Raw genomic sequence first — 27,842 nt, forward strand, 5'->3', positions numbered from 1 at the left:
AATCGGTACAAAAACTCGCCCTAAAGGAGGCACCCGGCATAACGTACCCCTGCTGCTGCAGTGGGAGGGGCGTCGGGATGGGTGGACTGGCAGGTTCTGTACGAGGCTCCGGAGCCACCCCAGGTGGGCTCTGCCACTCGAGATGCCCCCATGGGGAAGGCTGCAGGTGGGGTGGAGTGCGATGGCCCGGCGACAGGCTGCCCTTGCACATGGAGGCTCCGTTTCACTTGCCTGGGGAGGGAAGTCGAGCCCTGCCGGATTTGCCAAGAGGGCCCTCCAATCTGATCTGATCAGCCACTCCTGCTCCTCTCCAGGGAGCCCAGAAGAGCAGCGTTGAGGTGATGGAGCATTGAGCAAAACAAGCCATCCCTCGGGGGCAATCGAGTTACCAAGATTAAATGAGCCCTCTCGTTGCCAGTCATAATTAATTCTGGGAGGGAAGCAGGCAGGAATCACCCCTTTCACTCGCGGCTTCCTCACCCACCCAGAAGCCCATCAACTGCGTGTTCTTTGGGATGGTTTCTGATCCATTACAGGGTGTCTGGAAGCCAGAGAGCATCACCTTGCCGTCTCTGCTGTGTGTCCCCAGCCCCACGTGTTGGTAACGCAGCACATTGGTGGGTTTGCCTCCCTTCACGGCCTTTTGTCAACACCCAAAAAGGAGGAGACACAAAACTGCGCACAAAACACCAGTACACAACTCCACTGAGGTGGCTTTAGCATCGTGTCTCCCCCACGCACAAGCTAGATGGTCCTGGGAGGGTCTCCTAGTGCCTGAACTGAGCCTCAGCCCAAAACACCTGAATGGCAGCAGGTTTTCCAAGGGGGAGACCCACCCGGATGGACCTCTTGATCCGGGAAGACAAGTTCAGAGGATGGAAAGCCCAGACCCCTGGCTGATCTCTTTCCTGGACAGCCATGGACAGGGTCTCTCCAGCCTCCTCAGCTTTTAAACAAACCAGGTTCAGGCCTTCACCCCGGCAGCTGCTTGGCTTAAGAAGCACGTCCTCCGCTCAGGTCCAGCACAGCGGTGCCTTCCGGACACGGCACAGAAATTCAGAAACTGTGGAAGGCCTGCAGCTGGCAGGAAAGAGGGAACTTCTCCACACAGAAATTTGAAAATTGAATTCCCCCCGCTCCAATTACTACTCTTAAAAGGCACCTATGAAGCTTTAAGGCAAGGGGATGGGCCGTGAAGGGTCTCTACGTCACCTCTTTCAAGCAGAAAAACTTCAGGGCTTCTTCCCCATCTCTTTAAAGAGGGGAGAGAAGAGAGAAGCTGAATTATTTTCCAAGGTCGCTGAGAGTTTGCATGGAGCAGGGATTTTGGTGTTTGTTTTTAAAAAAAATGCACATCTTTGACTTCGCCTTCCGAAAATACAGATACTTTTTAACCCAGAACATCTGCTCAGATCTGAATGTAATTATCAAGGCAGAAAAGGAAGGGGGTGGGGAAACAGGCCCTGAGCAAAGGAAGAGTGGAGAAAAGACCTTTCTGCAAGGCTGGGCGCTCCGCCCCATTTGACTGCACAGTGAAATGGCACAGCCACTTGGTGGCTGGACCTTCGGCCCAGGGACTGACATGCTCCATTTTGCCTTGCTGTTTTGCGGCCCGAGTTAGGGCACCGGCAAGGCAAGGGGAGCGCGGGGAAGGATGCCCAGGCGACGTGGGCTTTAAGAGAGTGCCGGGGCTTTATTTAAATCCTCCCACCTCCTCCTCGCTTGCTGCTCAACCCTTCCCACCGAAGGGCTCTGCTCCCAAGCACGGCACTGAACCTGGCCACTCAAATCACATGATTAATTTGCAGAATGTGCACCCCTGCACCTTTCAAACACTCCACTCACAAAGTTATAAAAATCCAGTGCGGCTCCTATAATTATTAAAATAACCGTTCTGTTAACTAACCTTTAAAATAAAGCTCAGCTGAAGCCAGACTAAAACTGGGCTTAAAATTAACAGCTTCCACAGTGGAAGGAAGAGCCATTTTACTGAAAGTTGGGGAGGGGGTGCATTTGCTCAGGATACAAGCTGGAAATGGGGGGGGCAGCCACAGAAAAATGGGGGGGGGTCTGAATGGACAGGCCATCACCTCACTGGGTGTGCTGGATTCCCTGAGCAGGCTGAGCCCAGCCACCCAAACTTACTAACCAAGGTTAACTCTCACCAAGCTGAGGAAGTTGGGCAAAGGCAGCCCAAAGACCTGGATTCTCTCCCTGAGCTCCTTTGATTGTACCACAGACCCTCCCCTTACAGAAGTGTTGGACTACAAGACCCAAAATTCCCAGGAGGGAAGTCACCAAGAAGGGGGAGAGGTGCACATGAGGAAAGTCCTTCTTCCCAGGGGTATCTTTACCTCACCAGTGAATCTAGTGAAGTGTAAGAACAGCAGCCGGTGACCACATTCAGACAGGGGTGTCTGCCTTGATGGCAATTCTTGGAAGGGGACAAGAGCAGAGGCTTCGGGACTGGCCGGGGGGCAGGAGGGTCCCAGCCAGGCATTGCACGGCCAACCGTATGGAAGAGGGGCCTCCCCAGGCTGAACCCCACCCCCAGGGAGGAGGCACTTCCTGATGTGTCTCCCCTTAGGGCTGAGAAATGGGAAAATGACACCCTTGTTGGAGGTCATTTTTGGAGTAGCCTTGTTTGGCTACTGCAGAGCAGCATGGCTCTCCTCCTCTGAGGAGGCTCAGGACAAGGCCCCGCACTTCCCCCGGGGCATCTGGGCAAAGGGACGGGCCACCTTGGCTGCAGAGGCCGCTGGTCCTTCGGTGCTCGGCTCCGGACTCGTCCGGGGCCCTGGTGGCTCATTCATCTCTTCGTCCCAGGAGGAAGGATGAGATGGTCACTTGATTCCCCCAATCGATACTCTCCTGCGCTTAGGGAGAGACCGTGCTCTATAACAGGACCTTTAAAAAGACAAACGGCAGGCCTTGGCTGTAAATTTTGCCAGGCGGCATTAAAGCCCAGGTTTCCAACGGAAGCACGGATGCCCACCCCAGTGGGAGCTCGGCTCCTGCAGAGAGGCACGGATCAAACCAGAGACTAACCTTCTTGGGGGCCATGGAGACTGACTGCCCCACAGCTCTCCCTCTGACCTGACCCAGTGCCTGTGGGTTGCCCTCTGGGACATTCTCGCTTGTGGCACGGAGGGCAGCTCGGGTGGCACCTGGCCCGTGGGGAGAGAGGCAGAGCCAGAGGTCTCATTCTTGCTTCTCGGGGGGGGGGGGGGGGCTGGGACCCTGGATTGATTTTAAATCTCTTAATCCCACTTTTCTTGCAATGTAACCCTAAGTGGCTTCTCCCAACAAGGGAGCCACAAATAAAAAACAATTGCCAGCAACAAAAGCAGAGCTCTTCCACTATTTCTGCAGTACGTAAATCCAAACACACACAGCTGAAAGGTAACGGTATGCTCCCCCCCACCCACAAAGAAAACTTCAAGGTGTGTCCAGTCTTTGGCCACTTCCTTTGTTGACATCTAAGACGCAGCCCCTGCCTTCCAAGCCGCATTCTCCTCTGCCGTGCTGTGGTGCCACTGGCGGTGCCCCCTCTGCCACCAACAGCCTCCACACCAGGATGAAGGCAGAGCTTTGGGGTGAGGAAGGGACGGGGGCAGGAGCCCAGCTCCTCATTCCCACTGATTCTGAAGCGACACCTCCCATACAGAAGGGTCCCTTGCTCCGCCTTGTTTCTTTTCATATCCAGTTATGATCTCACTTTTTAATTCTTTCCTTCTCCACGCGAAGCCTCCCACTGGCACCACACCTTGCAGAGAAGAATTATCCAAAGGCACATTTCACAGCCTTCGCAGCCGGATGGTTTGGAGCGTGTGCGAGGTGTTATTACAAGAATGGACTCGATATTGCACCCCTGTTGGGCTAGAGGATACATTAAATTTCCTGGATGATTGCGTTTTAAAAACTCATGCCAGTTTAGGGTTCATTATTTGAACCAATAAGTGGGGGAAAGAAACAGGCAGGTGAGCCAGGCTGGAGAGGGGGAGACATAATTGCTCGGGGCCTTAAAATGCCCCAAGACCTCCAAATGGCTTCCCTGGCTGCAGAAACAGGCTCATTTCTGCCAACGTCGTCGCTTGGGATTTAAACCTGCCACGCATCTTTGGGCAGGTGGAAGAGCCTCCAGGGAGTCTGTGACACACACGCCGCTTCCAGACAGCCCCAGGAAAACTTATTCATGGAAGCTGGGGAAAGGCAGATCAGTTCAGAACAGGATCCAAGAAGTCGACTTCTGTTAAAACTTGCAGAGGTCTGCCTATCGCCCCGTGGCCTCTGACTGCCCCGGCAGGAGCGATCAGTGATGCTGCACTGCCATGCCCGGGATGTCATGGAAGACATGGCAAAAAGGTGCCGGGGCAGGTCTGGTGTCAGGCGATGGAGAAATTTAGAGAGGGAGGGAAGGAGAGAGGGAAAGGATTCCTGCAGGAGCGAACCAGACTTCCTTAAATCCTGGGGTGATGGTCAGCTAGCAGGAGCACCTGACTGACTTTGGCCGAGATTTGCGAACATTGCGAACAAGAGAGCCACCGTAGAGTGGCAGAGTGGCAGCTGGGCGTTTTGAAAGGCGGAAGCACCTGGCCATCCTAGGGGGCCATAAAAGGACCTTCTCCTCCCCCCCCAGCTGATCTCCATCCCTTTTGTCCAGCAAAATGAAACTTGCAGGACCATTCCAGGAAGACAAGTGGAAAAGCTTTATCTGCATGTGAACAAGAAGGTGGATCAAAGGAGGAAGCCCCTTCTGGAGACAATAAAGGCCCCCCACTCCAGCCTCCCTCCCCTGGCCTGCATCTTCTCCAAACTCAGTCCACCCAAGGGAAAGCACCTAGCTGAAAAACAGGACAGCCCTCTTTCACTGGAAGTTGCTGAGACAGGATGATGCAGGCTGCTGTATCTAAGGGAGAAAGTGGCTTTATTGCGGGGTGGGGTGGGGAGGACATCCTCTTATACCACTGGGGGATCAAGAGCCAAAAGCAGGAAGGGGATAATGGATTGATTAAATTAAAGTCAACTCAAGAGTAACTTAAAATCAGAACAACGGAGAAGAATTCCTACACACGCAAAGGATTTTTTTTTTTGCTTGCCTCCGCCCTCAAATCACCACTTGGTCTCCACACCTGCATCTCAGTGGGGGCACTGGATTTCTCACTGGATTTCTCACAACAGGAAGCCTGCTGACTTCCTCCTTTCCTTCCCCCCACCAACACCCAAGCAAGCATGAGCACACAGGCACGCACGGGCGCGTGCACCCGCACATGGCCCTGCTGCATTTTTCCAATGCATTTTGTTGTCATCCTCGCTTCTGCAAATTATAGGCTATAAAGAATTAACAGCCGATTATAAATCAATTTACTGTGCTGGGAAACAACAACAACGGCGCATTTTGCATGGGGCAGCTTTTCAAAAGAAAACTAATTAGCTGGGTTAATCATCAGAAAATTAGAGGATTGGAGATTTTTTTGCCTGCTAAGATCGGCGGGGGGGGGGGGGATGTGTTTGTATGCATTGGTGCCTGCCCAATATTTTGCAACCAGAGCGCACCAAAGAAAAAAAGATTCAAGAGATTCAAGAGATCAACACAGACTGCACAAGGCTCTAGTTCTCACTGACGCTGGAGAAAAAGTCGCAGAGCCAGGTGAGGCCTTGGCAGGAGCCATGCAGCAGTAGGGTTGGACGGCCAAGGTCTATCAAGGCCTAGGACCCGACTCCTCCGTGGGGGACACCTTTGCCCACTTCCTCTCCTCCTGGCAAAAATGCAGGATGCAAGCATCAGGTGGCCGAGCAGGAACCAGAAGCTCCTTCCTCTAATTTCAAGGGTAGGCAGACAAGACATACTTGTGCCCTTGGTGTTCCCTTGTCTCATAAAATTACAGTCAGTAATTGAGGGGGGGGGCTGTCATCAGCCTCTGAAGCACAACACTTCATTTTTGTAATTAAGCAGGGCATCCAAACAACGTCCTGGCTCACACAGAGAAAGGTCAGGGACGGCAACCATCTATTCCGCCACTAATTTGCAAGATGCGCGGATCAATTATCCCAGCGTTCCTGCGTGGGGCTGTTCAGGGCAGGGTCCTTCATTTTCCCTGGACACCCTCCAGCCAAAGGGGTCCCTCAGCTTCTCTGTCCTCAGGAGGGCCGGAAGGGACGCCCTGGCATTGTTTAAGCTGCAGGGATGCAGGGAATTGGTTTGGAAGGGGAGAGAATTATGCCTTGCAGAATATTTGCATTCACCACTGCTACTAAATCCACACCCTTTATGACTCCTCCTACGCTGACCTCCTCCCAAGTTCAGGCCGAAGAGGCTTCAACCCAGAGTATTGGGCCCGCTTTTGCTCATGGGGCGATCACAGGGGCCAACTCCAGGCCTGAGTGATATCTGGGCTGTTGAAGGGGGCCAGCAGGTGACTTTATTTATTTGTTTATCAAATTTTTATCACCACCCATCTCCCCCATACGGGGGACTTTCTCCTCTTCCCACCCCATGAGTGGGGCACTGGCCCCCCCTCCCTCCCAGCCAAGTTCCCCTCCTGCATCTGATCCCCTCGTGCTGCTTCTGTTATTACCAAAGGCAAGCAAGCACAAACCTGCAGCTAAAAAAATCCAGGCAGTATGGCTTCGCAACACCCTAACTATGGTTTACAGTGCTAGCATGCATGCCCTGCGACAAGCCATCACATGGGGGGGGTGTACAGGGTGCTCAACATTTCTCAGTCTTGTTCGTTATACTGAGGGAGGAATGCTGCAAAGTGGGCCAGGCCAGGGCCCAACTTCTGAGGGGGTTTTTTCAGCCTTTGCATATGTGGCTCCTCACCAGCCTGACCAACCCACTTCTGGGATGGCTCCAGGTGCTGTGCAAGGAGAACCTCTAGCTGGATTTCTCACCCCGCAGCCTGGCACATTGCAGGGGACCAAGGGAGGGTGTGTCCGGGACACGCACAGTGGGGGCTGGCCTGGCTGGGGGGTCAGAGAAAGCTAACTGCCCCTTGGCCATTCCCAGATGGCTCTTAATGCCATCAGGACCTTGGACAGCTGAGAACAGCTCAGAAAGATCAGCTGGAGAGCACAGGGCTACCGCAGAGGGAAGGAGCTGGCCCCCTCCTTGCAGGGCCTGGGGTCCTGAGAACTTGCTGTGTGGACATAAACCGAAACAAATCCCCACCACCACGACGGTTAGCTCCGCTGCTGGCTTGTTACGGCCACTGAATGCATGCAAACATTTCAACTCCTCAGAAGTTCAACCAATTGTCCATGCGCTGTGCAGACAAGGCCTGGGGACAGTGGGGAGCGCAGAAGGAGCAGCCAAGAAGGGAGGGACGTGCTCCGGCTTTGGGGCCTGTCTGGGCTGACGCCGGGGGTGAGCAGCAGAGCTGGTACAAGCGCGCCGCACGCTACAGGTGTGAGTGCCCTAATCTTGTGGGCAGGCAAACGGAGAAAGTTTGAGGCTCTTTTTAGGGCCAGATACCCAAGAATCTGAACTGTAACTTGCGTTCTGAGTTCCATGCACAACCACGTGCAATTTCAACCCTGAGCCCGACCCCAACCCAGGTTGCCTTTTGACACAAGGACCTGGACGTTACAGCTTAATTTTTCTGCTGAAACTTTTACGACGGCGCTGCTGCTTGCCCTGAGCCGCTTTGCCTTCTGCAGCGGAGGACCCGCGTGTTCCTAAGGCGTCCCTCGCGCCCCCCACCGGGACTTCTGCAGGCCTCTTGCCAGATGGCCATCTTTGTTTCTGCAAAGGCCGCCCTGCTGGCGCTTGCAAACAAGACCCACCAGCCTGGTCCTGCTTTACTCCTTGGCACATGCAGCCCCATGAGCACAGGGTGGCTCTATACTGCCAGGGGTGGGGGGGTTGTCAAAACCCTGCCTCCAGCTCTGAGCCGACAACAGGGACATCTGCGTTCCCAGAAGCCCTCACTTTGGTGCTGTGAAATGGTCCAAGGGGGGCAAAAAAGGGGATTGGAGACGCTTTGCTGCTGCAGAAAGAAAGAACGAAAGAGGAGAGGAGGAGGAGAAGGAGGAAGGGCATACCTGCCCCCCCAGATTCAGGCACTCAGCAAGGTTTGCAGCTATTGACAGACGTCCATTGAAGGCTGGGGGGCTGGTGGATTTTGTTCCAGTCCAGCGTAACTGTCAATCCTTTGCATTTATTGAAATGGTGGCATCGGAAAGAGGGCCTGCCACCTCCAGGCATCTCCTCTTGCGGAGCCGGTATGCCCTCCTCACCTTGCTTGGCAATTGTCTTTTAAGATGGTCATTAATTAAAGACCAGTAATTAACTCTCTGGTTCGAGAAGCCTCGCACCAATGAGTTCCATTAAGGCAGCAGATTTGCAGACGCCGCCGCAAGGTGACATAAGGCACGGGGCGAGGTTTCCTTCAAGCAAGTTCCCCAGCCTGGCTTCGGCTGCTCCCTGGGGCAGGTGTGGGCTCGGCCAGTGGCCGGAAGGGCTGGTGCGTGCTCAGGAGGCCCTGATCCCTACAACAGAGGAGACCCCCGCATTCCACCTGTGGGGCTTTCTGAGAGTCCAGTTAAGATTAAATGCCCCCTCGTGCTGGACGTGGCCTTCTACCGAGCTGGACCAGGAGCCCAAAAGGCTTGCTGTTGCTTACGCAGACTGGCAGCGTCTCTGCAGAAACCCAGCCGGGTGCCATCCCAGCTTCCGCGGAGAGCTGCTGCCTGGAATGGGACCTGAGGACTTCTGGTCCTTGCAACAGGGATGAATGCCAGGTCCCTCTTTCTCTAAGCAATATTCTCTGCAGCAACTTGGCCTGCCCTTCCTGGATCCACTGCCAGGAACTGCATTGGAGACCCCTGGCAGGCAAACACGTGTGAATCGACTGAAACTGCAAACTTCCGTCTCCCTCTCTGCGGCCTTCCTTCCGCCATCAGCAAGGGAGAGGAATGAGAACAAAACAGGGAGAGACCGGGGCCCTCCATTCCTCCCCTGGCCCTTCCTCTCTGGGTGTTAAAAAGCCCTGCTTGCTTGAGAAGGAGAAAGGGACTGGGGGACAACGGCCCACTTTGGGCCCACTTTGGATTAACTCACCACCTCTTTCTTCCCAAGAGGCGCTTAGCCATCAGCTGCTCACTCAAAGGATGGGGATGCAAAGAAATGCAAAAGGCAACAGGGCGATGGGAGGAGGAAGGAATGGCAGAGCTTCCTAATAATTAAGGATCTTTCCCTTTCAACTTAAATCTCAGCGTATGTAGAACACAAGTGTCCCTGGAAGAGATCAATACTGTAATTTAAACCACTTGGCTTAGTTACACACATGCATTAAAGGAAGCAGAAAAACAAGAGTTTGGGAACTCGGATTGGTCTTTGCCCAGAAGTTCAAGCAGAATGTTTACAGTGAGTGGTGTGTTTTTTTAATATATATATTTATTAAGCCCTCGCATCCTGAGAGTGAGGCCTTTTGGTGCTACTTTTCCTGTGCTGTGCTTTCATTTACTGGTGTGCTCTATTGTCGCTGTGCATGATTCTGGAATCTGCCCAGAGAGCAGAGCGGGGTTGGGCAGAAGTGAAATACAATACGCAAGCAAGCAAATAAATCCAGGGAACGGAAGCAGCCGGATCTCACATCCTTTGCAGAGCAGCGTGGAGAAGGTGAGAGCTGTGCCCCGAGGAGCTTCCCATTTTAACACCTGATCCAGGGTGACCCCGGAACACGGGGAAGGTCAAACAGTGGGGATGTGTTTCTGCCCTCTGCAGCCCCATTACCCCCAGCCTGATATGTCAGCTAAACTTGCATTTCACAGGATTTTAAAAACACTCGCATCAAAAAAGCCTTCAGCCAAAAACCTTTTCTTGCTCCGTTGACTGCGGTGGACTATCCGTCTTTTTTGCCCCCATCAATCGCCAGGGATTGATTTTTGTGGAAGCCTCTCTGGGGCTCTGAGCTGAAGAGTTGGGGGAAATATCTATGGCAAATGAAGGCCAGTCAAGCAAGGTGAGGGCCGAAGCCAGTGGCCTTAATGACTGGGAAGACAACCCCATGTAATTAGGAGGGCCAGGGAAAAGCTGACACCCCCTCCTGGCAAGTGGGGGGCTGCCTCAGCTTCCCCAACCCAGTGCCCTCCAGGAATCACCATTCTGGGAGGGGTGGCCTCAAACAGGCTGGGAACATCGGTCTTGCGCCACTAAAACCAACAAGTTTAATCAGGATTACAAACCCCCCAATGCCCCCATCTTTCTGGGTGCTGCAGAAAAGCCAACACTCCCAGACAGCCCCACTTCCAGGCCTTCCCTTCAAAGGGCACGATGATGCTCCAGTCAACACAGACACCCTGGCAGGACCCTCCATTCCCCACCTTGGCAGAGCTCTCCAGGATCCTGGTTTCCACAGCCTTTGACCACCCTGCTTGACTGTGTTCACCCGCTCTCGCTTTTGCACAGCCCCGAGTGACCGTTTCCTATTCTTCCCACTGGGCTTACCTAACCGGTCTGCCCCATGAATATTTCTCTCCTGGAGAGGCAGTCCAAAAAGACAGCTTTTAAAAGAGGCAGCCAGCAGCCATGATGGCTGTGTGGATCTTCTCTAGGCTGGGACAGTCTACCTGCCATGACCAGCTGTCTGGTAACTTGCCCAAGATTTCAGGGTCACCGGACCCTGAAGGCAGGTGGGCCAATGGCGCTCAGTTCCCCCAGGCACCAGGAGATAAATTTTCTGAAACAGTTTTGATCTTTTCCCTGTGTGGAATGGCACCCTCCCAAAAATGTCACTTTGGCACAATCCACATGAACAAAAGGTGGCAGGAATTAAGGGGCCTTGTGGGGGGGGGGGTCTGAGCCCACTCTGGCCTCAGTCTAGGGTACAGCAACCCTTTGTGCATTTCTCGGGAAAACTCCCAATTAAGGCCCCATTTCTTCCTGGGTATCCCGATCTGCAGCTGATGCTGAGGGGCCAAGAGCAGACAGACACCCGGCCTGTGGGAGAAGGACTCTGCACCAGCCGCGGCCATCCGTCCACCACGGGAGGGCTTGTTAACAAGCAGCTCTGCTTGGAGGCCCCTCTGCTCCCTCTTAATGAGCCATGTGACGGCCCAATGGATTGATGGGGGGGCTGGCTTGCCAAACACCCCCCAAACCATCAGCCCCCCAACTGCCCCTCCTTCAGCCACAAAGACCTGACAAAGTGCCCGGTGGCACCGCCGCAGAGGGAAGCAGCAGCCAAGCATGAGACCTACAAACTGCCCCTTGTCTGAGCCGGAACCAGGCTCCCCCCCTCCCCTCCCCAGTCAAATGGGCTTCGGTTGCAGGAGCGGAGAGTCCAGCCAAACATCAGGAGAAAATGTTCAGAACAGAACCAGATTTCAGATGGATGGACCGTTGCTCCCCCAGGGGCTTCAGCAGAGGCCAGACTGCCCTCTCCCCCTGGGTTTCTGGCTTAAAATTCCAGGGTAGACCAGATGGTCTCTCAGGTCTCTTCCAGCTAACCTATTCCAGGGTTCCACTTGGGACGGCCCCCAGAAATTACCGTGCTGAGGACTGAAAAGATAGATTTTACCCTGTGCCTGGGGCAGCGTTTCCTGATGCATGAGAGCCTGCCAGCCTTTTCAGCAGCTGGGGGGTGGGCTTTCCATGACACACCCGTTCCTGCCCCCTCCCCTTGCCTAGCAGACAGAGAATACAGGATGCCAAGACCTGCCAACCGAGCCGATAACCCCGCTGGGTGCTTGGAGCTGAAAATGAGGCAACGCCAACGTTACGTATTGTCAAGTACATCAACAAACACGCAAACAAGCCGACTTCAGGCTGTGGCGCTTCCCCTCAAACGGAGGGACGTTTGAATCTCTTTGCAACATCGACCCTCCCCAATTGCTCCCCCCACAGCAGGATGCAATTGATACCTAGTGCTTTTGAGCGATCAAGATGCCCTGCTTTTGCAGCGGGGGGGGGGCGGGCTGAAGCCCCATCAACAAGATGGAGTCTGCCAACACCCTTGGAAAGGCTCGGGCAAAGGAAGAAGGTGGTGGGGTGGGGGGGAATGGGGAACTTCCCACCTCAAGAGAGCTTGCATTGCAGGCATCCCCCCCCCCCCTTGAGGTTGCTTGCAAAGGATTAAAGGAGCCGGCAGGACCAGGAGAGCCAGCCTGGGGCGTGGTCCAGGCAAGCAGAGACTGAGCCAGGAGACCAGCCACTGAAGGGCAGCTGGCTGGCTGGACGGTAAACAGGAAGGAAAACCGGGGGTGGGGAGGAGAAAGACCAGGGCCAAGGAAAGCAAGGCCCTCCCAGGACAGAACCAAGGGGGCCACCTGGAAACTGAATTGTCCACTTCAGGTGTCCAAATACAAGCCCCTCCTATCCAAATCCCTTTTTTTTTCTAGGAAAAAGGGAGAGAAAATGGAATTGTCCTAAAATACAACGGGGATGGGGTGGGGTGGGGGTGGGTGGGATGTCTCTGCAAGTCACCCTGCCTGCCATCACCATCCCTCTGGCCTTCTGTTTTGCCCAGAACAGCAGCTTTTGCCTCACAGCTCGGGCAGAGGGATCTCTTGTCCCCAAGCCACTGCATCCAGTCGGTTTCCCTGCCCAGCTGCTGCTTTAAAACACTCTGCTGTGGTGCCCGGTGGACCACACTCGATCTTGGGGCGGCAAGAGGCCGCGGGTGGTGGCCGGGTGGCATTTTAGGAAGCGCTGACACAGGTGATGCCGCCTCATTTTGGCCCTGGAAACGCCCCCCTCCTGCAAAGCAGGCAGGGATGTTTAAATGCGACGACTACTGCCCTGCAGGAGAATAATACCCAGCTCGGCTTGCCTTGGAAGGAAGCGGCTGGGAGGGGGCTAATGGACGATGTGTCCCTAGTTGGAAGACCATCGTCGCGGGTGGGGGGGTCTTTGTCGCCCCTCCTCATCCCTCACCATCTGCACCGCAGCCGTGTGCGCATCCGTCCTCCCCGCAATTCCCCCAGAAACTAGAAAATTAGGTCACCCATTACAAACGGTAGCGCACCAGATCACCAGCAAAGATACCTTCCGAGTTGGGAGGGGTGTGGCAGTCCCGTCTCCACGGGCCAGCCAGCCAGCCGCGCTCGCCTTCCCCGCGCAGCTCTCCCGCCAGACTCCCCCGAGCCCTCCTGCCCCAGCTCGGTTTCGGCGGGGCGCTCAGCCGGCACCCGAGAAGCGCATCCCTCCCAACGAGCCACGCGGGTCGCCCCAACACGCCCTTCCCGCGGACCGAGCGAAAACCGCCGCGCTCCCCCTCGGCACAGACGCGGCGGACCCACGAGGACCGAGCGGAGCGCGCCGACGACCCAGAGGAGGGGGATCTGCCGGTTATCCCTCGCCGCCCCTGGCCAGGAAACGGCACCCCGGGCGGCGCGGGCGCGGGCGAGCGTGCCGTGACTTCCCGCACCGTTCCGTTTCTGCCTCGGGAGCGCCCGGCGAACTGGCTGCACGCAGAGCGGCCATCGCGCGTCCCCGCTTCCCTTCCCCGCCTCCCTTCCTCCGGGAGCGGATCGCCGGCTCCGGCCAGGGGAGAACGCTCCCCCCACGCCCACCCCCGCGGGTGGGGTTCAGGGCGCCCCCCGCCCCCGCCCGGCCCCTCCCGGCCGCTCACCTCTCATGGTCCGCGCCCCTGAAGCCCGGGAGGACGTGCCGGAAGCTGCTGTTCCTGTCGAGCCGGGACTGGCTGTTGGTCCTCTTGATGGAGCCCTTGAGCTGGCGGCTGAGGAAGCCCTGCGGGGGGAGAGGCACACGCGCGGCGGTTACCAGGCGGCCGGGCCCCCGGGGAAGCGGGCGCGCGGGCGGGCCCCGGCTCGGGCCGCTCCCCAGCTCCGGCTCCCCCCGGCGGCGGCAGCGGAGGCGCCCCGGCGCAGGCAGCCGCCCGGCATCGGCTCCGAGAGGCCGGCGGGCGGGCGGGCGGGCGGGCGACTGAGCCAGCCGGCGATGCGACGTCGTCCTCGGCGCGAGACTCCCCGAAGCCTCGGTTGTCTTGGCAACCACCCGCTCGCGCAAAAAAAAATCGCAGCGATGCAAGCCAGGCGCATTGCAACGGCTGGCACATCCCCGCCGAGCGGGAGGGGGCACCGCGGCTGGAAAGGGGCCTCCCCCCACCCCCCGCCCCCGATGCAAGGGGTCGAGGCGGCTTCTCTCTAGAGGGCCCCTCGGACGTCAGCCCTGGGGCACGGGGTCGGAGAGGACGTGGCACTCCACCCATCCCCTGCAGAGCCCGAGGAGGTCTGGGCCACCGTAGGGGCCGGGGTCCCCTCGGCGGCCTTTGGGACACCAAGGTGGGTCGCCTTGCTTTCTACTTCGGTGCCCTCCCTTGCAGCGGAATCTGGCCTTTCTCCCCAGTCCTGCCCTCTCCTCGGCCTGAAGGAGCCTTGGCCCAAACCCATCCCGCCTCTCGCAATCTGGACTGTAATTCTTGAGCGTTTACCCAAAAATCCCCTGGCAAGCCTTGCTGCACGGGCCCCTTGCAGCCCCAGGGCTGAAGCCTCCTTTTAACCCAGTTTTCTTTTCTTCCCACCCACTTTGTTATTCGGCCATCTCTACCCGTTTATGTTTCCTGTCGTTTTTATTGTCTTGTTTTCAGGCTTTAAATCATTTGAAAACTGCCCAGAGTGGCTGGGAGTCGGGCAGCATATAAATTTAATAAATTGTCGTCATCGTCATCATCCATGGCCCTGTTCCGGGCCACCCCGAAAAGCGTATTTTTTCTACATCAAGAACCGAAAAGGTATCTTGCCCATTGCATCACACTGAGGGTTCAGGTCAACACTGAGGTGCATCAGCGTAAGACGCTGCCCCATCATTTGCCAGGAGCGAGAGGGAAGACTAGAGACCCAACCCTTCAGCCCCCCCCAGCACTGAACTTCTGGAGAGGTAAACTGGGGTCCCTAGAATGACCCACACCCAACTTTACAGAAATGGAAAGAGAAGCGAAGGAGAACAGTCCTGCCCCTGGTAGAGTTAGGGCATCTGCCCCATCCAAAGGAAAGTCACTTTTTCCAGCTATGGAAGAGAAGCCGCACATGAGGTCTAGGGCATACCTTGAGGACACGGTTGGCATGACTGGCATGAAGAGGGAAGGCTGCCATACCCCAAGCCTGTTCCTGCTGCCAGCTGCCCTCTCATCACAACCCACAGAGTGGCCGAAAGGGACCCTGCCTGGCTGTCTCCAACTCCTGCCCCATCTCAGAGTCCTGGCTGTGGGCATCGCCTAGCACACCTGCTCCTTCGCTCCCAAAGGGATGCCCACCACATGCCACACCAAAGGGGCTCAAAAGGTGCCCGGGACAGGCAGAGGAGTTCCGGTGGGTGCCCTCAGCTAGCAAGGACAGTAAATCCGCGGGGAAGGGAGAGCCTGCAAACTCCAGACCACCCACTGCCATGTTGTTGTTAAAAGGAGGAAGGACAAAATATTCAGCGTTATCTACCTGCCTTTCCCAGTAGAGGTAATTATACCTTCCTTATCACCATGGCTACAGAGTACCTGGCACAAATTATATGCCGGCACTGAATGGCATGAGAAGGATGCTCTTGAGAGGAGGCAGGGAGGTCTGTGCTCCTCCTCGGCATTCCTGGTCCCCTGGTCCCTGTCCTCGGAGACCCGGCCTCCCCGCATTCTGAGCCTACCCCTATAAGGGCTGAAATTCAGCCAGGGACTCTCTTACACGCACCCCATCCCAACAGCCTTACAATTAAGGTTTCTCCCAGGCAGGAAACGGCGGCCAGAGGAGGAGAGATGCAAGCCTGGTGCCCTCCAGATGCCCTGGGCTTCAGCTCCATCTCCTAAGAGGTGGACCAGGACTATGCAGTGGAGCCTCCCTGGTCAGAGGCAGCCTACCAGGCACTGGGAACAAATCGGAGATGGGGCTTGATGCCTAAAAGGCCTCTTCCAACCAGGTATCCTTGGGTAAGACCTGGCTGGCTACAGAGGAAATCCCAGTCTGGTAGGCACTTCCGACCAGGGCCACAACTGGAGGGGGGGGCAAGCAGGGCATTTGGCACGATGCTCTCCTGCCCCCGACCAGGGGCCCGTCCCATTTCTCAGCCCCTAACATGCCCCAGTGATTGGTCCTCACTGGTGCAGCTCCCCTGGGGTGCACTTTTCTCCCATTTCTCCCGTCTGGGATCTCCCCAACACAGATATGCCTTGCCCATCCTTGCTCCCCTGTTCCCTGCCCAGGGATTTGGACCCTCCACCGGGTCCAAAGGTCTGTGAATGGCCCCTCCTGTCTCGAACCGAACCAATCTTCTTTTTCCCCCCTGGACGTCTCCCACGCGGGACATCTCAGCTGGCAAGCATTCTCTGACACCACAGCAGCTCAACCAATGGGCAGGATGGCACGATGCGTGGGCAAATGACACGCAACGTGGGCATACGGCCCTGCCACTGGCCGGAAGCTGCAAGACTTGGGAGAACCCAAGTCTTAGGACATGAGATGAGAAAAAGGGCCCGGCATCTTTCCAAATCAATCTAGAATTTTTCATGTTTAAGTATCTCTGGTGCTTGGCAGAAAACGGGAGAGATTTATTTTCCAACCGAGAGCACTAGATCCCAATCAAAAGCAGGCTTTTGAAACCCCAGACACCGCGTGTGAGAGGAGAGGAGCGCCTTTGGAGAGTACAGGAGATAATGATCGCTGGCGGACAGGAATTTATTCGCACTCCTATAAATCCACACTGCTGCCCCACTTCCGTCGTGCATAATCCGCCTGGCTTTTGCATTCTCATGATTGGCAATGGATCACGGTGCCAGCCTCACTTCGCCTCTCTCCTTTCAAAGGATGGGTGGAGTCCATCCGGGGGCGGGGGGGTTATAGCAGCAGCTGGCAGTGGCCGCACACATGCAGGGAGAGGCCCAAAATTCACAAGGCGCATCAGACTTTGCTTGACTGCGTAGCAGGCATCTTCGGACAGTGACCGGGGCATGGAACTAACTGCCCACTCCTCTGAGTTTGGCCTTTGGTAAAGTGGCACGATATTGGGGGCATCTCTTTGGCAAAGATGCTTGGAAGATCTTGAGCACTTTGCTACAAAACCTGTGTGTTTCAGCAAGGACTAGAGTCTTGAAAAATGCGTGCCAAGATGTTCGCAGCCCTACACCCACCTTACGCAGAGGGAGCAAAGTGGGCTCCTTGGCAAACCCCCAGAGTAGCATTTCCCCTCTCCTCTGCCCTGGTGAGTCCCTCCTGGGAGTCCCACATCCGCTTCTGGGCACCACTGAGCCCCGCAAGTGAAAGCATCTGGAACGTTTAGCCTGCAGAAAAGATGCCAGGTGGGAGATACCAACACCTGGGGGGTTGTCCCACGAGGGAGGGGGGGCTTGCCCCATAGGGATGGACCAGAACCAGTGGGTTAAAATTAAAAGAAAGGCAGTCCAGGCTGGGCTGCAGGGGGAACTTCCAGTATCAGCGTCACAGGAGATCTTCCAACCAAGATGTCTGAGTGGATCCTGCACTGAGCAGGGGCTGGACTAGATGAACTCTCAAGTTCCTCTCCGGCCTTACGATTCTCTCCCTTGACCCAGCCTGGTATCATCCCCTTCCCTATGATCCGAGAACCAAGGCAGCAGAATTAATCCGGCCTGCTGTTACGTACTGCTTAAAATTGAACAAGCTGCTGCAACGAAATGAAATGCTGCAATCTTCCCATCTCATTTTCCCATCGGAATAGGGGAACGTGGGCTTCGTTTCGTGACGTGCATCCTTGCAGTGCCCCCTTCTGGCAAGGGTGGGTGGGACAGGCCGCCAGCACCTCCCCTTCCCTGATGCAGGGTCCCAGAGCCAGGAGGACACCCTGGCACAAATCTTCCGCTCTAGGCCGGCTGGAAGCAGAAGTACACTTGAGTAAAAAAGCCCATGGCATCGTATGCCATTTCAGCCTTTGGAAGCGTAGCAGGCTGCTGCAAAACGGAATTTTCAGGCGTATTTCTTTTTTTTAATGTTTTTTTGACCAATACTTCCAAGAGACTTTGGAGACAGAACATGCCCAGGACGGAGGTCCAGTGCAAAATGCCTTCGCTGCTGCCTGACCAGGGTGACTGTTAATGCTGGGGCCATTGCTTTTTAATAATAATAAGCAAGTGTGCCAAGAAGCTTGGGTGCCGCACCGTCGCATAGCAATTGAGCGCTCCTCTCTGGAATAAGCGGAGAGCAACATACTGTTTTCAATAATTTAATTGTGGAGTCCCTGAGGAAGGACGTATGTTCGAGACGCTTCATAAAAACGCAGATACCAGCTTGGCGATCCATCAGCCTTTCGTGAGCTCCTGCGGCTTTGCTTCCTTCCCCGTCTTTCTGGCTGCGTGCAAACATTTGTATTTTTTCCCATCTGTGTCAGAGAATGGCACAGATTTGGTGGCAGGATTAGGAAGAGGGGTGGTGCCCGCCCACACCTCTGCTGCATACCTATGTGCTGGATTTCACAGACTTGCTGCACAGGTTCCATGTTAAGATCCTTCCCGCAAAGCAAGGTCTCCTAGGGATCTGTCCTGTCTCTTTCCCGCCACAGTCCTCAAATTGGTGGCTAACAATCATACTTAGCCTTTATTAGTGCTTCCTTGGTGCTCCAAGCAGGTGTGTTACTAGTGGTTTCACCAGTCCCCTAGGGCATCCTGGTACTAGAGACTGGAGCTACAAGTGGGAGAAAGTGGGAGAGCTGCTTCAAAGACAGTTTTCCTCCATGGACACCATTTATGTGTATATGATGAAAGCAAGGGGGAGGGGTGTTTTTTCCCCAGAATGCCCCAGGCACAGTGCCATGCTATGGAATTCTGGGAAGCAGCCCTGTTTAAATTTGCTTCTGCTATTTAAGAGGGAAAAAGCAAATGAATCCAATGAATTGAAGTGGAATTCAGATGCCCGAGGACCAAAATACGTGTAGGTTTTTCAGTGGAGGACAGGGCATTTTTCCAGCCGGGGAAAAAAAAAATCCCTGCATGCGGAAAACTTGGCATACAATTGGAAGGATTCTAAGGGTCATTTTTCCTGGCAGGCCGGATGCTTGCATCCATAAAAAATGGAAAAAGGAGGGCACGGGTTCTGTGAGCCAATCACGTACCCTGCTGGTTGGAAGGCCAGGCCTCTGCCACCAGCTGCTGGGCTGCTGATACGGTTAAACCCCCAGGAGGGAGACTGGAAGGTGTGCGGTTTCAGCAGCCTTTGCAGGGGGAGATTTGCTGAGTGTCAGAGATTGTGCCAAGTGTGCATCGCAAAGGTCCTTGGGGGGTCCTTCCTGGGTCAGTTGAAGGACCCACGGAATCCCCGAGCTCGGCAACAAACCCGAGGGGGAAGGCCAAGTGCCAAGACTGTCCAAGATTCAGCTGTTGGGCAGGCGCCTCTCCCTGACCGCCCCAGGTGAATGAAGAGCCCTTCCAGGTGGGCTCCCAATGCCACTGGGAGCCGGGCAAGGCCTCCCCGTCACCTTTTGGTCCACCAGGCAGCTTCCATGGAGGCAAACTGGTGTGGCTGGTCTTGGTGGCCCCACTCACAGCACTGGTCGAGGCAGAGAAATGTCCCTGAGAGTTGGCAAAGAGCTGAACTCTGGATTCTGACCATCTGGAGCCGGGGCCTTCACAGGAGCCTTTGCTGCACCCAGCCCTCTCACCAAGGGAGGAGGCTTGCCAACGGAGAGGCTGGTCACTCCATTTCAAAGGCCAGGGCGTGGCCAAGACGGGTCCCTCTAACCCGGCTGGGAAGAGTCCTGGATCTCAAAGGGGGTCAGCCCCTGCCTTTGCTCCGGCAGAAAAGAGACTTGCAGGTTCTTCTCTTTTCCGAGTCCTCCGCAGCCCAGTGGCCACCGTCACCCAAATGTCTGGCGGGAGCATGCCCTCCCTCCCTGGCCCCTTCCCTCCCTGACCGGTTTGTCCATTTGCAGAACACATCAAACTGGAGAAAAAGGCAGAAACGAAATCTGGTCACCATGGCAACTGAAGTTGGGAAGTGGAGATGGAAATCAATGTCACCTCGGCTGCTGCGGCAGGGAGAGGAAGCGACTGGCGGCGGCGGGTCCGGCCTGGCGCTGGAAAGGAGGCCAAAGGACAGGACAGGGCAGGCAGCTGCTCCTGGCACCTAAACGGGCGCAGCAGAGCCAGCCAAGGCGCAGAAAGGGAGGAGGAAAGGGTAAACTGAGGCGCAGGATATGCAGAAAACACCAGCAGAGCGGCAGCGGGCATGGTCGTTTTATGCAGCCTCTCCAGCCCGGATGCCTCTGGGTGGGAATGCGAATCCCATCAGCCCTAGCAGCCACGGAAACCATCTGGAGAGCCCTGGCTGCCCCCATGCCACACACAGTTTAGTGCTCCCGCACTTTCAGACCCATAACCCACAGCAGAGGGTGGCCCTGACAGGTGGCGGCCTCCCCACCCCACCCACCAGTCACCCCCCAGGTCCTCAAGTCATGCGAAGGCAGGACTCCTTTGGACCAGGCTACTGACGTTCCTGGCCCACGCAGAGGATGCCACCCCAGAGGGAAGCCTCGCTTGCAGGAAGTGGGGAGGGGGGGTCTACTCCCCACTGGGCCTGACCAAGGGCGGGGGCCCAAACCCTGCTCTGGACAGGGATCCCCAGAGGACTTTGGCCGGGCCTCACCTCAGGGCGGTGGGCGAGGGCAGCCTCCTCTCTCCCCATCGCACTGACTGAATCCACCAATAAATCCTCCAAAGTGATTTGCATACGCTTCGTTGCCGGCACCGAGACTCTCGTTATCCAAACCCAGTCGCTGCTGACAGTTTAAGGAAAATCACTTTGCTGTTTGTGTTTCATGGACGGTAACGTGCCTATTCTTAAAATTCAACACCCGTAGGGTTTTTTTCCTTTTTCTTTTCTGCTTTAAAAAAAAAAGCCAGGGAGAAGGGAATCATCCACAGACCCAAATTATAGTAATTTTCCCTTCTGGTTCAAGCGGTTTAGTAAACAATTAGGTTTCAATTAAAGATCGAGGGCTCCCACCGCGGAGAACGGCAGTTCACTCCTTCTGATCTCCGTGAGGCAGAAAATCCTCTTGAAGAAGAGCAGACCATTAAAATATAATTTACTCTGATGCCATTTGTGGGGGCAGGGGAAGCGACTGGGAGGAATTTGTCTAATGGAGCTGGTGGGGAATCGGTACGAACCTCTTTTCGTGCCACCCGCAACTTGGCCTGGCTTCCTGGCACTAAGGGCGCAAAGCCGAGCTCTCCCGGTTCCAGGGACCGAGGGGCTTCCAGGAAGTGAAGGTGGGGCAGTGGGCAGGAGAGGTTGGTGGAAGGCCTCAGAGGAGACCCCCCAGGGGAACGCCAAGGGGAAGCCCCCTGATTCTGGGCAAGGCATGGGAGGCCCCAGGTCTCCAGAGCTGGTTCCTTGCAGGTTCAGCTGCTCCCTCGACACAGCTGTGCCAGCGGGGGCTCCATGAGGACCCCAGCCCCACCACGGCCACTCCAATCGAGCTCCTGAGCGCCCCAGGATCACATCCCCAGCCTCCCAAAGCCAGAGTGTTTGAGAGACAGGATCGCTGGTTTGCTTGGTTTCTAAAACAAGCATTTTCTCTGTTACACAGGCTCATTTTAAAAATGAGGTTTGGTTTATCAAGGCAAAGCGGGTACAAATAAAGCGGCTGGGTGAAGCGACAAAAGGATTTCGCCTTCTCGAGCTTTTTGTCAAGGGCAGAGCTGCCCCTCCAGCCCCCTCAACTCCAGGCAAAGAGCGAAAAGGTCTTCAGGGAGCAGCCTGCCCCGCCGCCCCCCGACCGAACAGAAATAATAGCTGGATGGGCGTCCCTCACCAACAAAAAGGATGGACTCTTTCCATTAAGATCTCCCTCCAGCCACTCATTGATGGATTGTTTCTTCAAGTGGAAAACCATGAAAAGTCAGGCTGCGGAAGGGAGGTAGGCAGGGGAAGGAAGCGCTGCCCCCCCCAGCAGAGACAAACTCAATAAGTGATTGCATTTGGCGGGGCGGGGGGGGGGCTAGCAGGACCAAACAAGAGGACCGGCTGGGCGAAATCCTTTATATTGCTCAGGTGGTTCCGCCTTTGGCAGCCAGGAGCCAATCGCCACCTGGGGGTGTAGCCACCCAGGGAGTTTACGCAGCCCCCCCACGTCTCCAAGCAGTGCCAAACTCGGTTCTCCTGTGGAACCCTCTGCCACTTGAGAAGGCCATGCAAGAGACAAGAGAGCAGACTGGGCGCTCGGACAGGTTGGCACCACAGCCAGGCAGCCCCCTCTGAACAGCTGCTGTCACGATTTCCCTTTGACCCCCAACTGAAGAAACGCCGGAAGGCGAGCAGAGAACGCTTGGCCTCCCTCCAGCCCCCACCTTCCTCTTCCTCAGTGGCTTTTCTACAGTTTGTGTGAGGTCAGTGGAGGGCCCCTGTTCTGAAAGCAGGCGAGCCCCTGCAAATCAGATCCTCCGGGGAACTGTGGCTGGTCAATTGAGACCTCAGCACCTACCACTCCCACCCAGGAGGGCCCAGGGCAGGGGATTCTGGAAGATGAGTCCAGAGCAGCTGAAGACCCCCAAACTGGAGGCCCCGCACTCTCCTGCTGGAATGATGCTGTTTCCAAGGTCCCTGGCTGGTGGGTGATGGGAAGACTCCATCACCCCCAGCCAGCACCTGAGTCTGGGCTTGGGAGACAGCGAAGAACCCGGCATTGGCCAAAGGTGCTTAGAGGCTTAGATACCCGCCACGCCCTGGGCCCCTTGCCTTCTTTTGATCCTTTTCAAGTTCCCAGGACACCCACCTGCAGGCAGCCAGAACATGTGCAGAGAGCAGAAAGGGGGACTCACCGTGACACGGAAGGGGGTGGTGGCAGCCAGCTCCATGCTGGGGTTCTTCTCAAGCGCCACACCAGGCATGCCACGTCTCTGCCCTGTCCTCTCCGGCGGGGAGTCTGCGAATGACACAAAGAAGAAAAGGATATTGGGGAGGGCATGCAAGAATGGCAGTTGCCCCCCTGCAAGCCCGCTCCCCAGCAGAGCAGCATTGGGCTCTTGGGAAACACAAGAAGGGCATCTTCCCCAGCCTCTTTCCACCGAGGTATCAGCAATGGGTTGAAACAGATTAACACCCAGGGGTGAGAAATACAATCCACAGAGTTTCACTACCAAGAACGTCCCACTTAAGCCACACTTACAAGGGCATCATGGGAAATGTGACTGGCCCAAGGTATCTTTTGCCAGCTTCCAAAAGAAGTGGGCCTGCCTAGTGGAGAGGGAAAGACTGGATGTCACCCACTGCAGGTAGAAGCAATGAGGTCTTGCAAACTTCTGCAAGGTGCGTTCCAGCTGGATTAAAACCGCCGCCCAGTTCCTGCCCTCAGTGTTTTGGACACAGCCAAACTGCCCCTGAAAACGGCCACGAATGATTCTCTCTCCAGCTAGGAATCTGAACAGCTGCAATATCACAAGGTGCTTAGAAGTTCATAATGGTCGAGGGGGGAAACTCAGGCTGAAAATAAGTGTGGAATAGCCGGAAGATCTGCGGGCTGGATGCAGACAGGAGCGTCAAAGAATAAAAGACGCTACTTCTGCAATACAATGCAGAGAAGAAGGGAGCAGGCCTTCCGACTGTCTTCCAGCACTTGATGACTCACACGCCTGCCATTCCCAGAAAAACAGACACTTCACTTAGTGACGGTTCCAAAATTCTCCTCATATGAACTCCCTGGCCTTCGGAGTTGCCCATTATCTTCCCTGTTGCTCCTTTTCTTTCTCAAGGGACGCAAAAAAGACATTTTATTCCACAGTACATACCTTACAGCTGGCACAGAATATGAGGTGGATCCACTGTTGGTGGAATTGATCCAGAAAGGTTTCTATGGGGATCTCTCCTTCCAATCTTAACTCTGCTAATTTGTCTCACGCGGAGGCATCCTTGCGTGAGAACGGAAGAGGTCTGGCTGCACCTGTTCTGACTAACATATTCCATTAAAAGGCGTTAAGCGTTCTTCAGATGCTGTGGCCCACAAAAGCAGATGCCGTTTAAGAGCTCTTGTTAGTCAGAAAAGGTGCTCTCAGACGCCTTCTGACTTTTGCCACTGTAATCTAACATGGCCGTCCTGCTACGATGCCTTACTTGAGAGTAAGTCCCACCAATCTCCGAGGAAAAGCAATCCTACGTGGCCAGAATCAAAACACGCTTCGTTTTTGAAAAACCACCGGAATGTAAAAGGGGAGAAAGAGGCAGAGGGGGGCGCTCAGAAGGCCCAGCTGATCACCATGCGTCGCCAAACACTTGTGAACATCAGCCAAGTACAATATTTCACCTGCAGGCGCGGCTGATCACAAATGTTCAATCTTTGCAGCGACCCAAAGCCCAGAATGAGCCTTCCATCCAAGCACACTTCTCTTGTGACAGTGTAGAGACAACACAACTGTGCAGGTCTTGGGGGAAGAGCTTCACAAATCAGGGGGCAAGGCGGCCTGAAAGGAGGGTCTGGCACGAAGGGCCACGCAAAGGGGGCCTTCGGCCTCCTCTGCCATAGCCAACGTGCAAGTGTCATGCTGCCTCTTCCGGTCTTTTCCCAAACCCATCTGAAAAGCCGCCCTTTAACTTAGACAGGGTTTTCCAATAACCTGACCTTGGACCCTTCAGAGTTTTCCAGGAATAAGGAGAAATTTGGCCACTACACATTTTCACATGAAACTACTGAGTTCCACATCCAGGGCTTGGACCAAAAACCAGCTACAGGAAAAAAAAGTGCACACAAAAATAGGCGTAACAAGGAATACAGTGTGTGTCAGTGAACGGTACCAGCGAAAAGGACTTGCCAAAAAGTGTATCTTAGGCAAAAACGTTTTGCATATTATGGTGCCTATTGAAGGAAACACCCACCCACACAGTGGCCAACAATGAGGAGGAGCTGGAATAAATGCTGGTGAATCTGGGCCTTCTGAATTTGGCCGTCCCCTGAAAAATAATCGCCACCCCCACCCCAATCTTGGCCTCTAGCAATGCTGGGAACGCAGCAGTTCACCTCCCAAAACCACTCTTGGGTATCCCCCGAGGAGACAAAGTGCACGCCCAGCTTGGCATTCTCCAAGAAGGGGCCCAGCTCTCCTCGGCCCTGGGGAGGAAGCGGGGGGGGGGGGCTGGAGGAGGGGTCAAGGCTGGACTCCCCCCCAACCGGGGCAGGGATCAGGATGCCCCTCCAGAAGGCCCCACTGGAATTCTGCCAGAGAATTGCGCCAGGGAAAGAAACGAGGGGGCACCGTCCAGCCAACGGTTTTCCTCTCAAAGTGGGGACTGGCAAACAGGCTGGAACTGCTCTGTTTCCACTTGGCCGGCACAAAGGCCCCTGCGCCGAGTCTTTAAAACATGGGAGGAATTTGGCTCCCTCCCTCCATGAGGGCAGTAACAACGGCTGCAGGGAGATCCTGAGGACCCCTGGATTCCTGGGCATTCAACGATCAGAAAAGGAGGGGGAGAGCACAGCCCCGCTACCACCGAGACAGCACGCTGAGGCTGCTCTGATGGGGCTTGCCTTGAAAATCAGGGTGCCGGATAGACGCGTGCAGATTTCTGCAACGTTCCAAGTTGCTTGAAAGGGAGTCACTAATCTCCAGCTGCAGTAACACCAGTTTCTGGGGCTGTTGTATTAGCCGTGCACCCGAGCGACCCTCTCAAGTCTCAAAAGGCGTCACCGGGAAGAGCCCTCTGCTGGGAAATTACATTTTGGCTGTGCCACTTGAAAGCAGGCCGCTTCGGTCTTGCCGAGGCCCACGTGGGCAGGAGCAGTGAGAACAAACAACGCGGGCAGAGGCTGGGAAGGGGGCGGGGCCCCACTTTCCACCTTTGAGCCAGCCTTCGAGGGGGAAGACTTTTCATATCCCAGTGGCTGCACCTCTTAATCCATTCTGCCCCGACAGCTAAATTTGCCAGTTTCCAAGACTCCTGGTGTCATTATGGAGGTTTTAAGTTAATGGCGGGTCACTGAGGCATGCAGGCGACACACTGGATCCACCGGCTTCTGGAGCCAGGATGTGGACAAATGAACATGCAACAGTGCTATGAGATGCTAAGGAGGCTCTGCTTGCTTGAGGGTGGAGCAGAGATGGTGGACTGCAGTAAGGCCCGATCCTTACTGGGTGATAACTTCCCCCCTGCTGATGGAGTCCTACCGCTGGGCCAATATCCAGGCCCCAGGGCAGCAGAGAGAAGGTCAGGAATTGCAGTGGGGGTGGTTCCTGTTCATTCTCCCCAGTTCTAACAACAAAACAGCCAGGACTTATGCACAGCAGCAGGACCAGCAGCTGCTGGGCACCACCGAGGTTTATAGACCATGCAAGAGCTCTCCTACTTTGCAGGGGGGTTGTATATGGCCTAGGGACCAAGAAGGCATCTGCCAGGGTCTAGACTCCGCAGCAGATTCAGCTGGTCCACAGCTTCTAGAAGTTGGGAGGCACTGGAACACGGCCCATGCTGGAATCTCCCCCTTCCCCAAAGAGAGGGGGGTCCATGGGATGACTTAAAAAACAGATATGCCCCATTAAGATGCCCTGTTCCCCCCACCTCCCGGGGCCAAATCCTGGGAAAACATGGGGTTCTCCATTAGCCGTTGAGGCTGCCTTCTAACACCGAGGGAAACACATAACAGCCTGGCCCCGCAACCCTCCTCTGCAATTCTACGTGGGTTTTTTCCAAACCAAACCAAGATTTCAAATGCAAAGGGGATGGGACGAGCTGAGGCGGAACCAGATTCCCCCCAAATCAGGATTCACATCCAGAGTCCTGGAGGGCAAGGCATCAGGGAGCTGAGGTGCCCAGCCATGACTGGCAAGCATCTGGGCCTCCCTGCCCACCTAATACCAAGCTCCAAGCTGCCCAGGGCCAGGAGCCCCCGCAGATGGAAACCCACCAAGGTGGACAGGAGACTCCCCCACACCCCCTTGCTCAGTAACCCTAACCCTAGTTTCCAGTGGCCAAACCGCTGCTCTTGTCTGGGCAGCCCTTCCAACATCTGAAGGACGCCTGGCTGGCCCTCCTTCGCCTTCTCCCCTGCAAGCTGGACATGCCACTTCCTTCCGACCATCCTCAGGAAACCTGGATCCTCCAGATCTCTCCCACCCTGCGCCCATGCTGGTGCCCACCCTCCCCTCCATCCGAGCACCCTTCGCAGATTGCGGCATGGAGCAATTCCTTTCCCAGATCTCTCTGGGCTTGCAAGGGCTGGCCGTAATCACAGGCTAAAAAAAAAGACCGCGGGGATGGGTGGGGGCGGAACAGGTCTTGAAAAGAAGAGCTTAGGACAAAAAGCTGAGGGCAAGTGACCCCCCATTTCTGAAGCACCCCCTGAAATTATTTCTGGAAGGTTCACTTGAAAGGAGGGCCCACCGTTCAGTATTCAGCAGTCGTGGGCCAGCATTTTCATCTTTTCCAAATAAGCCCCCACAATAACATTCTGCTGTGATATATTGCTGCTTGGAACAGGGTTAGCCTTGTGGGGGGGCGAGCAGAAAAATCAGGAGGGCATAAGATGCCGAGGCAAGGAAAGCTGAAATTAAAATCGTTGGCTGAAATACCCATCTGCGGGGGCTCCTGGCCCTGGGCGGCTTGGAGCTTGGTATTGGGTGGGCAGGGAGGCCCAGTTGCTTGCCAGTCATGGCCGGGCACCTCAGCTCCCCGATGCTTAGCCTCCTCCTCTGGGCAGAAGGCTCATAGACATCCTGGCTAGATTCATTTCTTGACTGCAAACTAGGAGCTGCCATAGACACACCAAAGAGTCACAGCCTCTGCGCAGACCCACACAGATCTACCCACCAGATTCTTAAATTCTAGGATTTTTCATCCCACCTTCTTGCCCAGATGACAGGAATTCTCTTGAAGGCCAAATGTGGGGTGGACATTACAGCTCACCAGAACCACTGGTCTGCGTCTCACCCCCTTTGTTCACAAAG

The 27,842-nt window shown here is 55.5% G+C and overlaps 2 protein-coding genes across 7 annotated transcripts in view; one reads left to right on the top strand and one right to left on the bottom strand.

Annotated features, from left to right (window-relative positions):
- Nucleotides 1-27,842, top strand: part of PDCL (phosducin like) — a 242,491-nt gene that overhangs the window by 181,583 nt on the left and 33,066 nt on the right. The gene's annotated exons all lie outside the window — the stretch shown is intronic.
- Nucleotides 1-27,842, bottom strand: part of DAB2IP (DAB2 interacting protein) — an 85,065-nt gene that overhangs the window by 37,608 nt on the left and 19,615 nt on the right. For 4 of the 6 annotated variants that reach the window (XM_063316550.1, XM_063316548.1, XM_063316549.1 and 1 more), the window contains exons 2-3: nt 22,734-22,837; nt 13,578-13,696 (exon numbers count right to left, since the gene is read on the bottom strand). In XM_063316550.1, the coding sequence (XP_063172620.1) occupies nt 13,578-13,696; nt 22,734-22,837 (223 nt within the window). The remainder of the gene's footprint in view (nt 1-13,577; nt 13,697-22,733; nt 22,838-27,842) is intronic. The other 2 variants (XM_063316555.1, XM_063316552.1) reach the window with 1 other exon arrangement.

The sequence above is a fragment of the Candoia aspera genome, chromosome 16 (assembly GCF_035149785.1).
Source record: "Candoia aspera isolate rCanAsp1 chromosome 16, rCanAsp1.hap2, whole genome shotgun sequence".
In the NCBI taxonomy this organism is placed as follows: domain Eukaryota; kingdom Metazoa; phylum Chordata; class Lepidosauria; order Squamata; family Boidae; genus Candoia; species Candoia aspera.